The sequence below is a fragment of the Heliangelus exortis genome, chromosome 7 (assembly GCF_036169615.1).
Source record: "Heliangelus exortis chromosome 7, bHelExo1.hap1, whole genome shotgun sequence".
Taxonomy (NCBI): Eukaryota; Metazoa; Chordata; class Aves; order Apodiformes; family Trochilidae; genus Heliangelus; species Heliangelus exortis.
This window is the reverse complement of record NC_092428.1, coordinates 12,261,286-12,274,407: the sequence shown is the minus strand read 5'-3', so window position 1 is coordinate 12,274,407 and position 13,122 is coordinate 12,261,286. Positions and strand designations below refer to the sequence as shown.

The 13,122-nt window shown below is 44.4% G+C and overlaps 1 protein-coding gene across 3 annotated transcripts in view; it reads left to right on the top strand.

Moving 5' to 3' along the window:
• The first annotated feature begins 4,592 nt into the window (after positions 1 to 4,592).
• PAPSS2 (3'-phosphoadenosine 5'-phosphosulfate synthase 2) overlaps positions 4,593 to 13,122 on the top strand; it is a 36,250-nt gene continuing 27,720 nt past the window's right edge. For 2 of the 3 annotated variants that reach the window (XM_071748893.1, XM_071748891.1), the window contains exon 1: positions 8,701 to 8,806. In XM_071748893.1, the coding sequence (XP_071604994.1) occupies positions 8,786 to 8,806 (21 nt within the window). In that variant the 5' untranslated portion in view covers positions 8,701 to 8,785. Of the gene's footprint in view, positions 4,785 to 8,700; positions 8,807 to 13,122 lie in introns of those variants that run through there. The other variant, XM_071748889.1, reaches the window with a different exon arrangement.

The window sequence follows — 13,122 nt, the reverse complement described above, 5'->3', positions numbered from 1 at the left end:
CTCTTGTTATAATGAATTAAATTTCTCCCTGCCCAACTCTCCAACCTGTGTAGGTTTCTCTGAATGTTCTGGAAGTGTCCTGCATGTTGAAGTGGAGTGAGGGTTACACGGATGGTTTTTTGCAGTTCAGCATCTGCTGCAGTACTATTTTTATAAAAAGTATCACTCACAATCAAGAGATTGACATTGTTGATTTGTTAAAGAATTATCATCAACATACATCATGCAATACTTTCTGATTTGTCGTTTCTTGTAGGTATTTAGCAATGGAGCCTTGTTATTGAGTATCCAATTAGCTACTCAGCTTGTTAATTCTCTGTAAATAACCTCTGCACAGGTTAATTTACCTGTAGGTAAAAATTAAGCTTTGCCTGCAACATAGTTAAGTGCTGAGGGTGCAGTGCTTGGGTAAGTGTGCTGAGACTGGGATGGTGCTGGTTTCGATCAAGGGCTGCTTCTTCATTTTCACAAGTATTAGTTTGTAAGACAGCTTGAAATAGAAAATAATTGATGCTGGCTTAAAACAAACAAACAAAACCTCTCTGAACTATATAGTCATAGTTAAAGTAGTGAAATGTCTCTTAAAATTAAGATACCAAAAGGACATTTAACCTTATAGAGGAAGAGCACTCCTCCCCCCCCCTTTATTTTTAGCTGTATAATATATTAAATAATTTTATTAGTTGTCCAACTTTTAAAAAGGAAGTCAGATGGTAATTTGCAGTTGCTGATAAAGGACTTTCAAATTTATCTGCATCATGAAGGCTCTGCAACTCCTGTGTATCCAGTTCAGCCTCTGAGCACTGTTTTTCTGCCTGATTTCTCAGACTTTATGGTCCAGTAAGTAGAAAACTACTTCTGAATTGCTTTGTTTTTGATGACAAAGTTTTTAAAGAGGGTTTTCACTGACTGTGAAATATATGCCAGGCCAGAGGTAGGCTCTGTTTCCAGAGATCTGGTACAGGTACCTATTTGTAAAGGCCATACAGCTTTTTTTCCCCTCCCTTATTTGCTTCCAGAAATAGAGAACGAAGATTACAGATAGATTAACCTTCATTTGCAGCCTTTTTTCCCCCAACTTTGATCAATGCTTTTAAGGGATATTTTTACTTAATAGAGACAGGGATGTTAGGCTGACTGCATGTGGTCTTTATAGTGATAGATTTATTTTTACTGTTATGAACAATTGCTTTGGAAAGGGTTTTAAAGAATATATTGATTTTCTTGAGTCTTTTGAAAGGTTTGAGCACACCTCTTACTGTGTTTAGTTAACAAAAGCAAATAATTAGTGTTCAAGGAAGGGATTATTGCTGAAGGACTAGGCTGAAAGGAGTTAGCTGAATCATCAAATATTATTATTTATGGGTCAGAAAAGCTCTGCAGACTTTTCCACACTAGTGACCTATAGCTCCTAAATGCTTCACTGAATGTGATAACAAATCCTAAACCTCTTACAGAAACAGGAGGTGCCCAGCTGTTCCTGGGAGGTAAAGTACGTACCCCAGAAAGAGGAACCAGGTGGAATCAGGCTTAAGGTCCTTTAGCCTGGTGACCTCTGGCTTTTGGTTGGATGTGGTACCTAGGAAAGCAGAGGGATAGAGCAAATATTTCCATACATTCCTAATTACTGGCCATTTGTGGCTACAGGTTTGTTTTGAGTTAAGAAAAGTGGGATTGTGTTTAGCTTTACATATAGCTTGTTATGAATTTCTCCTCCATGGGGCTCTCCTGTTGCTTTCTGCTGCTTTCACTCTGATTATATTTTATTATATATAATTAAAGATATCTTTTCTAGGATAATGGTAAAAAGACTTTTCTACATTATTCTAAAAATGAGAAACTTGATACACCAAACCTGAAAGTTCACCGAAGTTTTCCTTAATATGGTTTCCTGTAGAAATGGTGATTTCTCTTAGTTGGTGGCAGTTTGTCTGGGAAAGTGCATAACAAATTACAGTATAACAAATTACATGTTATATGTGTATAACAAACAGCACAGAGAAAATGTGCTGAAATTCAGTAGTGGATCATGGATTCTAAGTCATCTCTCCTCATGCAGGGGTAAAGACAGCTGAATACAGGTGAAGAACAAAGCCAGCGAACATTACAGGGTTGTTGGATGAGAATGTGCTTGGTGCTAGAGAGCTCATGTGCAGAATTGCCAGGGTCCAGAGACAGAGTGACAGGTAGAAGCTGTTCTCCTGCAGTGCTGCTTTTTGTTAAAGAGGATTAGGATCAACTTAGACTTTAAAATGTTGTGATAGGAGTCAACTTTGCTACCTGCCTGTGTAAGTACCAAAAAGGCTGGGTTTCTTCGGCCCTTCCTTAACCTCTGCTGACTCTCCTTTGATCATGACTGCTTTTGTGAGAGTTTTATTTACAAAGAAAATAAGCTGTCTGTCTCCTCCCTTACTCTCTGCTAACCTGCTTTTGGAAGAAGGCATATGAGGCTTTTAATTGCAGCAGTCTGTGGGGAAAGTAAGTATGTGAAAAATGAGCCTTTGGGGTAATTTCAGGAACTGAGGAATCTTCCAGGAACTGAAATCTTTATTCCAGTATTGTAATGTGAATGAGGTAGGGATTTGGGCTGAAGTCTGTGATAGGGATAAGAAATCAAACAAGGCAAAGGCAATAGATCTATAGCAGAAAAGTACACACAATAAATAAATATCTTTACTTCAATATGACACACCACAAAGAGATATGAACCCTTGCATTGCTTCCAAAGAGATTTGTAAAGTCAATTGTTACTGATTGATTATTAAAGTTGAGTGCAAAGAAAACAGCACAGCTTTATGAGATCTGAGTGTTGAGCTGTCCTTGAAGGACAGGGCAAAAGATTGTTCCTGCTCTAAAAACAAGAGTGAAAGAAGTGCCTATATGATTGTACATTTTTCATTACTACCATTTCTCTAAAGATTATGAGGATTTGCCACATATGGGTTTGCTGTGTGGGGATACCATCCCAGTGGCTGAGTCAGTGTCACTGTGAACCTTTTGAGCTGTCATTTTCAGACCAGAGTGACTGTAGGAAAAGTACAAGCCTAAGAGTGAGAATGAGTGGTTGTGTCACCGAGGCACAGTGATTAACAAAGAAACAACCTGCAAATCCCAGATCTAGGTTGCTTAAAGTAGGTTCAGGTGGGTATATAGGCAGGGCACAGAGCATGTGCCCATCATTGGGAATCATGTGGGGCACTGAAGGTGGCCATTAAATTGTCCTGAGAGGAGGAGAAAGTTGTGAAGACATCAGCTTGTTAAAAGTGTTCTTTTCACCTTTGTTCTGCTGTCTGCTGCTGAGTTACAGAAGGATGGAAAGATATTTAAGTCCTTAAGCTGGCATCTCCTGCTCCAGTGATAGAAGACATTGATCATTATGATATTTTTCTCTTCTCCCTCCCCATTTTATTCTACAATGAGAACAATGGGGTTTTTTCTCCTGACTTTAAAGATGGAAAGACCCAGGTCAGTGCAAAGCTTATTCCTGGCTTGGGCTCTCTATTGTGAAATCTTGGCAAACTGGTTCTGGTTTTGAACTTAGAGTTCCTGGCTGGCTGTTGAAGTTCACAACAGCAGTGGGTGTTGCCAATGCTGTAGGTTTCTGTGGTGGATTTGTTGTCACTTCTGGAGCTTTTGTTTATCTCCAGCAGCTTTTTTGAAAGTGGAGGATGATCCCACATGTTTAAATTATAGATCAGAAAAGGGAAAAAATGTTTCCTGCTCTCATTAAAAGGCCTAACTGCCTATGCCAGTAGCTAGTGGCCTACCAGCCTGTATCTCCAGTGATTCCAGCAAACTGTGCTTTGCTTTTGGAGTTTATTTCTGATTTAACGTCTTCTGAGTGAGGTTTCAGGGCCCCAGATTCAGACTTGACTTATACACCAGATTCAAAACTATTTGTGAAAAGCCATGGGTGAGAGGTGATGTAGATAAGCTGGAACTGCTTGTTGGGGCAGTTCAGTAGCAGATCTGGTATCTTTGCAGACCGATGCCAAAGATATTATGTATTAGGTTAATTGATTGAATTATTTATTTTCAAAGGTACTGACCTTAATGCATGTGGTATTTGATGAGCAGAATTTGTTAGACTCCTGCTGACAGAGGGACACTCCATTAGCTGGGGTGAAAACCTCTCCTGGGACATTGTCTGCGCAACCAAAAGCTGCTAAGCCTGGTTCTGCCTTCCTTAGGTGTTTTTTCACTTATTTCCCCCTTGGGCTGCCTCCTGAGAGCTGTCTTTAGGGTATTTGTCTCCTGTAGGATCGCTTCACTGCTTGCTGGTGGTGAGTGAAGTTGCCAAGTAAAGCTGTGGAAGCTGTGGAGCATTGAAGTGCAAGTGCTTCACTGATCACGTAGGAAAATGTCATCAGAACAAAGCCAGAGAAGCTGAGAACAAACAGTGCTGAAGATGATGACTTTGTCTGCATCACTTGAAAACCTAAGCAAGGTACTGAAGCTGAAGCCTTCATCTGCAGGTTCCCTGATGCTGGGAAAGCAAATAAACCAGAGCAGCGACAGTCCAGTAGTGGAGTAAATTGAGTGCCAGAAGGATCCCTCCTACAGCCAGCACAGCCTTGGAGAGCTCGGCTTCCATGGCACACAAATTGAAGCCTGGACAGCCTTCTTGCTTCCTCCATCCTTTGCTCTCTCTTTGCAGTATGTACAACACAGAGCAGGCAGAAGGTGCAGAGGGAATGGTATCACTAGTACCATGGCAGCTGAACTTTGGGCTCCTTATCCTCTTGCTAATTTGGCCAATGTTTTTCCAGCTACATGTCAGCAAGGTAAGAGAACTCATGCAAGGATCTAAGAGTAGGTAGTTGTGTAAAATCAGGGACTGTCACCTCCCCCTTTCTATCTTTCATGTGGAAAAACACTGTGAGGGACCCCCCTTGCTCCCATGATACTTGCCCAATAGCTGCAGTACTTCAGGGGTTGATACTCTCCTATCAGCAAAATGGATGTGTCCTGTTTTAACTTCCACCTCCACCACCTTGGAGGTGGGCAGAGAGCTGTGAGTGACATTTAATTGTTGGTGAACTTGTTACACTAAACATGTTGCAGGGGGTATAGAGGAAACCAGTGGTTGTGCCTGGCTTCTGAGCATTCATGTGAGTCTAAGCACTTTGGGGTAACCTTTTGGATTATGCTGGGATGGGAATTTTGATTAAGAATTTTGAACTGGGAAGATGGCTGTAGCAAATGTCTCGCAAGTAGCTGCTCACTGGGCCTGTTTGGTTAAGTTATATATATTTTGCTCTCTGTGGGTCCTGTTATTGTAACAGTACGTTGCACAATGGGCTCTTAAGAGAGCTTTTTGTCTAGAGATTTATTGCCTCTTTGCAATCAGGGTGTCTGAGCAATACAGACTTTCCAAAGCAGTGCTAAATAATCCCTGTTTTGCATGCACAAGGGCAGACACCCTGATCATAACTTTCCTCTGTCCATCCCAATAAGGAGGGGATCAAAATTCTCCAGTCCTGCAAGCAGAGTGAGAATACCTGAAAATTAAAATATTCCCTGTAATTCTTTAGCATATGTAATAGGGCCCCAAAGTTACCAAACCATTCCTGAAGCTGCTTTTTACCAAGTAGGGAGTTCAAGTGCTCTTATCTTTTCATCGGGAGAGAGTTTCACCCCCCTGCCTACTTTGCTGTCATGCTGCTTTCCCAGCTGGGGTAGCCTGAAGCTCTTGCAGGTATTTAAATAGCCTGGTAAGTATAAAAATTGAGTATCATGACTCTTCAGGTAAGCAACTACTTTTTTTTTTTTTTAGCTTAATTTCTCATTCTGTTTCATGACTTACTTCCATGAAAAGGACACACAAATTAAAACTTGAGAAAATAGCCATATGTATTTGATTATTAGAAATTACTGTTACAGATGTTTATGTTATTTTCTGCATTGTGCTTGGGGAAACAGAGAAGAAAAAAGCCTTCATCTTTGATATGCAAAATGTTTCTAATTTCCTCAAATTCTCAGGCAAGTTATGATCACCTTAATTCCTAGAAGGGAGATAACTTCGATGAAGTAAGAAATGAAGAGTGATGCAACAAGTGGAGATAAAAGTGACTTCTGGTCTGTCTCAATGATAGATATCTATGGGAAGCATGGAGGTGTAACATGTTCTCAATGCTATCTTTTCTGTTATGTTGCAATACAAGTTTTCTGTCTTTTCACTGACCTTCCTACTTTTCATTTTAACGAGAAAGAACTGTTTTGGTTTGGTTTATTGTTTTGGTTTTTTTCCTTCAATTATGTCCTTACTGGAACCACTTGTGCATCAGGCCAGAATGGTCTGTGGTCTGTGGTTACAGAGGTCCCTCCTTCTTCATTTTCTTTTCACAGAGCCCTTTTTGCTGACCCTCTTTGTTCAGGAAATGTATTTCTCCACTTGCTTTGGTCAGTTGGGCACCTTTTCAACCTTTTTTTGCCACTGAAGATACACAAAGTAAAAGTAACACTGCATGTGTGTAAAGTTGTGAATTTAAAATTCATCATACAAAAGGAGAATATAAAATGGTTTTTTTGCAACTAAACAAACAAACAAAACCAACACCTAAAATGCATAATAAATTCGTCATATGTAATAACAGGCTATTCTATACTCCTGGATACAGAGGCACAAGTACAATAACAGCTGTGGTTAATCTGTAACCATCTGTGTTTCCCCTGAGATTTTATATGCTTTTCCTGCTAGGTCAGCATTGATTTGATAACTTCTGAAGCTCTCACATGAACAAATTTACTCAAATCTGTGTGCAAATAAAAGATGAGATGCTAACTCTGGTTGCTCTGATTCAGGCATAGCATAAAGTCTCTTCTGAGCAGCAGCTAAGCAGCCTTGGATAATGCTTGGATGCCATCATTCTTGTGGGAGAGCTGAGCAGCTCATGCCATTTTGCTGTGCACACACAGAGTTACAGTCATTTAATGTGTCTTTCTTCTTATTTCCTCCAGTGGATGAGTTATAGCCTGTGTCCTGGCTAGGCAACAGTTGCAGGAGGGTTCCCTACTGTACCAGGATGTTCTTTTCCAGTGGATCATGTGTTTAGGCTTGTTTACTGATTCTTCCGAGCATGATATATTGTTTTTATGGCAGAACTTAAATCTGCATTTGGACAGTCTAAAAAACAATCTAAGGAAATGCACAAAATAAGAGGTTCTCAAAAGTGACCCTGGTATTATTTTGCTGAGTTAATCCCAAGAGTAATACCATGGGTTTAATTGGCATTACACTGGGGATTATTGTTGATACCTGATCACACTCTAATAGCTGCCTGGCTTCAGGAGCTAGACAAACAGGTGCTGCTTCTCTCCTTCCAGCCCCATTCCTTCACCACCACATTGTCCCTGCTTATCTTCCCCCACACTGGGCCCCATTTTTTCTCCAGCATGACTACATTTTAGGAACCCCATTTATTCCACTGTCTTCGCTTTAATCTCTTCCTTGGTGTTTCCCATTTCCTGTTTGAAGGGTCCTTCTCCCATTTATCTCAGGGAGCTTTGCAAAATCCCACCATATTTTTATGCTTTTTTCCATCCAGTGGTTTCATTTAGGACACCAGCATTTTAAACTTAGCCAGAATTAAGGGCAGAGATGAAACAGGAGTATTTCTGTGCTGAAGGATGGGTATGGCTGCTGGTGAGCGTGTGATGAACAGGTACCAAGAGATGTCCACAACTCCCACACCCAAGGCAGGCTCCACATGCTGGACTGTGCTCTTCTAGGTCTAATTAGAAGTGAGTTACCTCCTCCTAGAGGAGCAGCAGCACAGTTTGCACAGCTGTCCTCATAGCCCTGGGCTGGATTAATGGATGTGTGAGTAGAGGAAGTGGCCAGAGGAGAAATGTCATACTGAATTGGGCTGTGCATCTTCAGGTGCACACAAATCATACGGTGCACAGAATTATGCACCCATGGGGAACATTTCTTCCTTCGTTACTGGCTCATGGGCTATCCCAAGGATGCAGTGTCGTTTCCCTCCACTAGGCTGCTGCCTGTCCTCCTGGTTCAGCCACATTCCAAGATCTGAGCATTTGCAGCGGTGAAAAACAGGTTTTCAGAAAAGCCTTGGACATGGGCATCTGTTCCCTCACCAGCTGAGCTTTATGTACCCATGAATTCCTGTGTGTTTCTTTCTAACCTTCTTGGCTCTTTAGCCAAGTGCCAGGGGACAGCCTACAGCACTGCTTCTTTTCAGACATCATCCGAAAGGTGATTTTTTTTAACTTCTTTTGGGATCCTATTCCTCCTCTCTCCATGATCGCATAGGTGTTTCCTGGCCAGCAGCAGGACCACTCTCTGCCTGGATGAAGATGGCTCTCAGCCCAGAGGCATGGAGCTGGGCCAAACGCACCCACCTGGGCAGCGAAATGTCCCCACTGCGTGCGGTGAAGGTGGGAAGCCGGATCAGCCTTCGGCTCAGGGTGCTATATCTGAGGTCCAACTCAACTTTAAGGGAATGTTAGGTTCCTGCTGTTAATCCAGCGCGCTGGGGGGGTTGTCCCCGGGTGTCACCTCCCCGCAGTCCTCTGGGAGCCCCCACACTTCCATGGAACTCCCCCAGCCCTGCGCCATCCACCTCAGAGCCCGCACCCCTGAGCCGCCCGCTGCCTCCTTTCCCCCACCCGGGGTCTGCGGGCCTCCCCTGGCTGCGGGCCGGCCCGGAGGAGGAGGAGGAGACGGGGGCGGGCGCAGGGTGAGAGGGGCCGGCTCAGGGCCGTGCTACGTGTCGCGGCAGCCCTTATAGCCCGGTACCCGCACGTCCCCGCCGCCGCCACCATGTCGAGCCGGGAGCGGACGGTAGGACCGCGCTGGGGGGACGCGGAGCGGGGGGGGTAGGGGACGGGGCCTTCCCTGGGGAAACGCTCTCCCCAGATCCCTGTCATCGCCGTTTACCCTTGGTGTGTGTGGGGTACGCCCCAAGGTGGGCAGCGTTCCCCGGGCTCCCGCGGCTGAAAGGGATCGGTGCCTGGAGGGAACCGTCTGTCTGTCTGCTCGACGCCGGGGCCATACCAAGTTTCCCTCCCGGGTCGTGGCCGTCGACGTTAAAATCATACTGTGACGGTGTCGAGGATGGATGGATGGATGGGTGGGTGGATGCCTTCGCCGCCGGTCGTTCTGCGTTGGTGCGAAGGTGTAGGCGCGGTGCGTGTCCTGCCAGGGCTCGGCAGTCCCGCGGGGCAGTGATGCAGCCCTCCCTCCCCTGGTGGCTTTCGGGCAGATAACGCTCTCCCGCACATGTCCCGTGCAGAAAGCTGCCGACTTCACCGCTCGCCACCCCAGTCCTTTTCCCCCACAACCCTTGCCCCACCTCCCCAGGTCCTTGCCCCAGCAGCGTCCCCGGCAAGGCCGAAGGTTGAGGCAGCGAGAAGGCTGAGCCGCCGCCTCCCTCGCCGCTTTTCGGGTCTCCTCCTGTGCCGTGTCCCACCCAGAGGGAGAAACTCCCGAGACAGCCGCCACCACCCCTCATCAGCTTTCGGTGTTGCTGCGGAGCCAGATTTTTTTAAAGAAAACGCAGCACCATACAGCAAAGGGGAAAAAAAATACCCATAGCATAATTCAGTTGGAAATTAAAATTGCAAATCGCAGTCACAGCTAGAAAGTTTTCTGTTTGCCAGCTGCCCTCCCTTACTTCTTGGATTTAGGGATGTGAGAGCTGGCTTCACATGATGTTTTCCAGGTTTTAAATAAGAACCATAGGAAATCTTGAAGAGAGTCTCTCTGGCTACTTATGCTGGTTGGTTGTATTTATTTATTTGTTTATTTATTTTACTTCATACTTTTTTGAGGGGGATTCAATGCATTTCAAACACAGTAGTAATCTGTTTGGATACTAATGTAACCAAAGCCTACCTGTGTGGCAAGGTGTTCTTGGAAACGTGAAAACATGTGGTTTAGAGATTATTTTAGGGAGAGGAGGTGCAAGGTGTGAGCTGCTTATGGAAGTTTTGTTTATTGCTGTGACAGGAGAGAGGCATTACTGAACTTCCAGAATAATCCCTCTCCTTTGCCTCCACCCTGCGCTGGAAAAACGTCCTTTATAAGAAAGATTGTGGCTGAACTTCGTACCATGACTGTCAAAACAGATGCTGTCTGGTTGACAGTCGTAGGCGTATTTTCATGTGCTTATCTGCCAGGTATGTGGCAGAATGAGAAAAGGCATAATTTCACTCATTACAAGAGATTTTGGTAATTATGATGAAACCACGATGATATCCTGTTAGCAATCCTCCCTTTCTGTTGCCAGGGAGATGTGTTGCACAAACCAGAGATAAAATTTTTCCTCCTGATGCAGTCCCAGCGACTCCTTGGTTTCAGCTGCCTCGAGTTGATCTCAAAGGCATGCAAGAAGACATTTCACTTTGGTAGGGGTCCCTTGATCAGCACAATTATTTGCATATATACAGAGATGAATGCATTCACTCTGGGTGTGGTTACACAGGGCACTTCAGGAGGGCTGAGGTATCAGCAGCACATTAGAGCTTTTTCCAAATACCTTTATTTGGAAGGTATTTTGCAGGTATATATGCAAATATTTATATATATATATGCAAATATATATTTGCAGGTAGCAGCACAGTGTTCTTCTATGACTGACAGACCAAATGGTATAGCTCAGAGGAGTTTTAACACGGTGGTGAATTTTTGTAGCTGTGACAGCCAAAATGGGTCCATTGGAAAATGAGATACGGAGTCATTTGTCCTACTGAGATCCCTATTTGTGTGGCAGCTTTTCTTTCTGTTGCCCCTTATTTAGTCAGTCCCTGTTTTTCATTCTCACGGTAATATGAATCCTTATTACTGGTAAAAATCCTTATTGCTAGTAAAATCTCAGTTTTTACCACTTATTCATAGTGCAAGTGATGCGTTAATCTTTCTCCTGCAGACAGGGCTTTGTGTGGCTGGTTGTTTCCATTCCTTTTCCAAGAATATATGAGTTTCCAGCATTTATTCCCTCTCTGAGTTTCATGGGTGATGTGGACTCGCTTTCAACTTTCAAAAGGCACTGTTGTTCCAGCTGTTGTGAGACAGACTGGCTGTGGTGTTTGACTCTGTTCCTCATTTTGGAAACTGAATAATTATAAGCCCAGGATTCAAAACCCAAATTCAGCTTTAATGTTCTCTGGAGTTTGGGGCTAGCTTGAGGATGTTTTAATTGCACACCCATTTATTAATAGAAGCTTGTGGTACAAGAAAACTTACTTTTTCCTACTTCTGCATGTGTTGTCCTTAAAAACAAAGAGGGCACTTGAATTCTGCTGAAAACCCAAGACTGGGTGTGCAGGAATTGCTCTTGCACTGGCTAGGATGGAAATGTTCACTTCTGCTCATGACGTTGCAAGAGGCCTCTACATGCCAGGCAGTGTCCAACCATTAATAGACTTTGGTGACAGAAGGCATTTGTTTACGACCAGTCTGGGACTGACGTTTTGGGGTGAAAAACTGTCTTTAAGATTACCTTAAAGACTTAATGTTCCTTACACAGGCTTCCTGTGTGCCCCAGTGGTGAAATCCTGCCCTCAGGAGTAAGTATAGCATAAAGTAATTGCAGTGAGTCGTGTGGAGCTGTGGGACTGTCCTTGTTTATTGTGTGGGCTCTTGCACAGCACAGCATTCAGGGCTGAGTGGTTCTTTTAGCCCCATCAAAACAGCAGCTTATTCTCCCTACACCTGTGGTGCTGCTGGTATTCCTGCAGGTTTTTTCCTCTCCCCATCAAATAGTATTTTTGTAATGAGCAGGAGAGTACAGATGATGCAGTATGCTCTGGGGAGAAGGCTTGACACAGAGCCCAGACTCGTGGGCACAACCCTGTCCTGGAAAGGCTGTCCCCTCACTGAGGTGACTGGCTGTGTGCCTTGTGTGTCCCCACCAGTGGATGGAAAGTGCAGCTCATCATATCCCATGGGATGGAGGTGTTCAGAGCCAGCTGCTGGAGCCCTGCCCTGGGCAGCAGGCAGATGTCCTCCTCCTTCCCTGCTTTCTCTTTGAATGTCCTTACAGGTGCTTAGGGGAGAATGAAAGCCTGGTCCTGAAACTGCCTTTTCCAGGGTAAGTGTTACTGCATTGTAACAATTGGAATGGGGTTAGTTCAGTGGTGTTTCGGAAGTGGGGGTGGGGGGCCACAGGGGTGGCTCCTGTGAGAAGCTTCTGGAAGCTCCTTTGGTTCCAATTCTGGCCCCACCTCTGCCCAAGGCTGAGCAGATACGGGAAGCAGGATGTGCCTCTGGGAGTAACATATTCAGAAAAGGAAAGGAAAACTGCAAGGATATATATATATATATATATATATATATATATATATATATATATAAAAGACGAGGAGAGGAGAGGAGAGGAGAGGAGAGGAGAGGAGAGGAGAGGAGAGGAGAGGAGAGGAGAGGAGAGGAGAGGAGAGGAGGAGGAGCAATGCCAGAGGCAGAGCAATGCCTTTGGTGACACAAAGGTCAGTGGAGAAGGAGGACCCTCCCACACTGGGTACCAATAAATCTGTCATGGTTTTAGACAGTAACTAGGTGACAGATGCTCTCTGCTATTTCCCTGCTACCCTTCCAGAGAAAGATGAAGAAAGAAATAAAGGAGACTTTAAGGATGGAAAAAAACCTAGGGTAGGTTTAATGAAGTAGTAATAGTGAATTTCAAATATATTTAAAAATATGTAAATATGGAGCTCACCCTCCTCAGTTGGTAATTACTTCCCAACTGGAAAAGGCCTACACTGGACTTGGCAGCAGATGGGGGTGCTCAAGTCCAGGGCCTCAGTGACAATTTGCAACAATCTGCTTGGGAAGGCAGGAGGTGACCTGTTTTGGTGAGTGATGTTCTTCTCTGGTAAGGAACTGAGGAAGAGGGGCAAACAGACCCTGACCCAGCCAAAGAAGCCACCAGAGCATCCTCTTGGGAGCCTTTTTTATGCTGAGCACCATGGGAAGGAATACTGTGATGGGTCCATTTGGGTCACCCGAACCATCCTCTCCTCCCCATAGGCACAACTGCTCCCCCTTGTCACTGCCACATCAATGGGCTGGCAGTTGGTGGTGTTTTTTTTTGCTGAAAGGGGTTTTTCCATCCTGGTCTTCTCAAACCAGGACACACTGTCATCTGTCTGGTCTTGTAA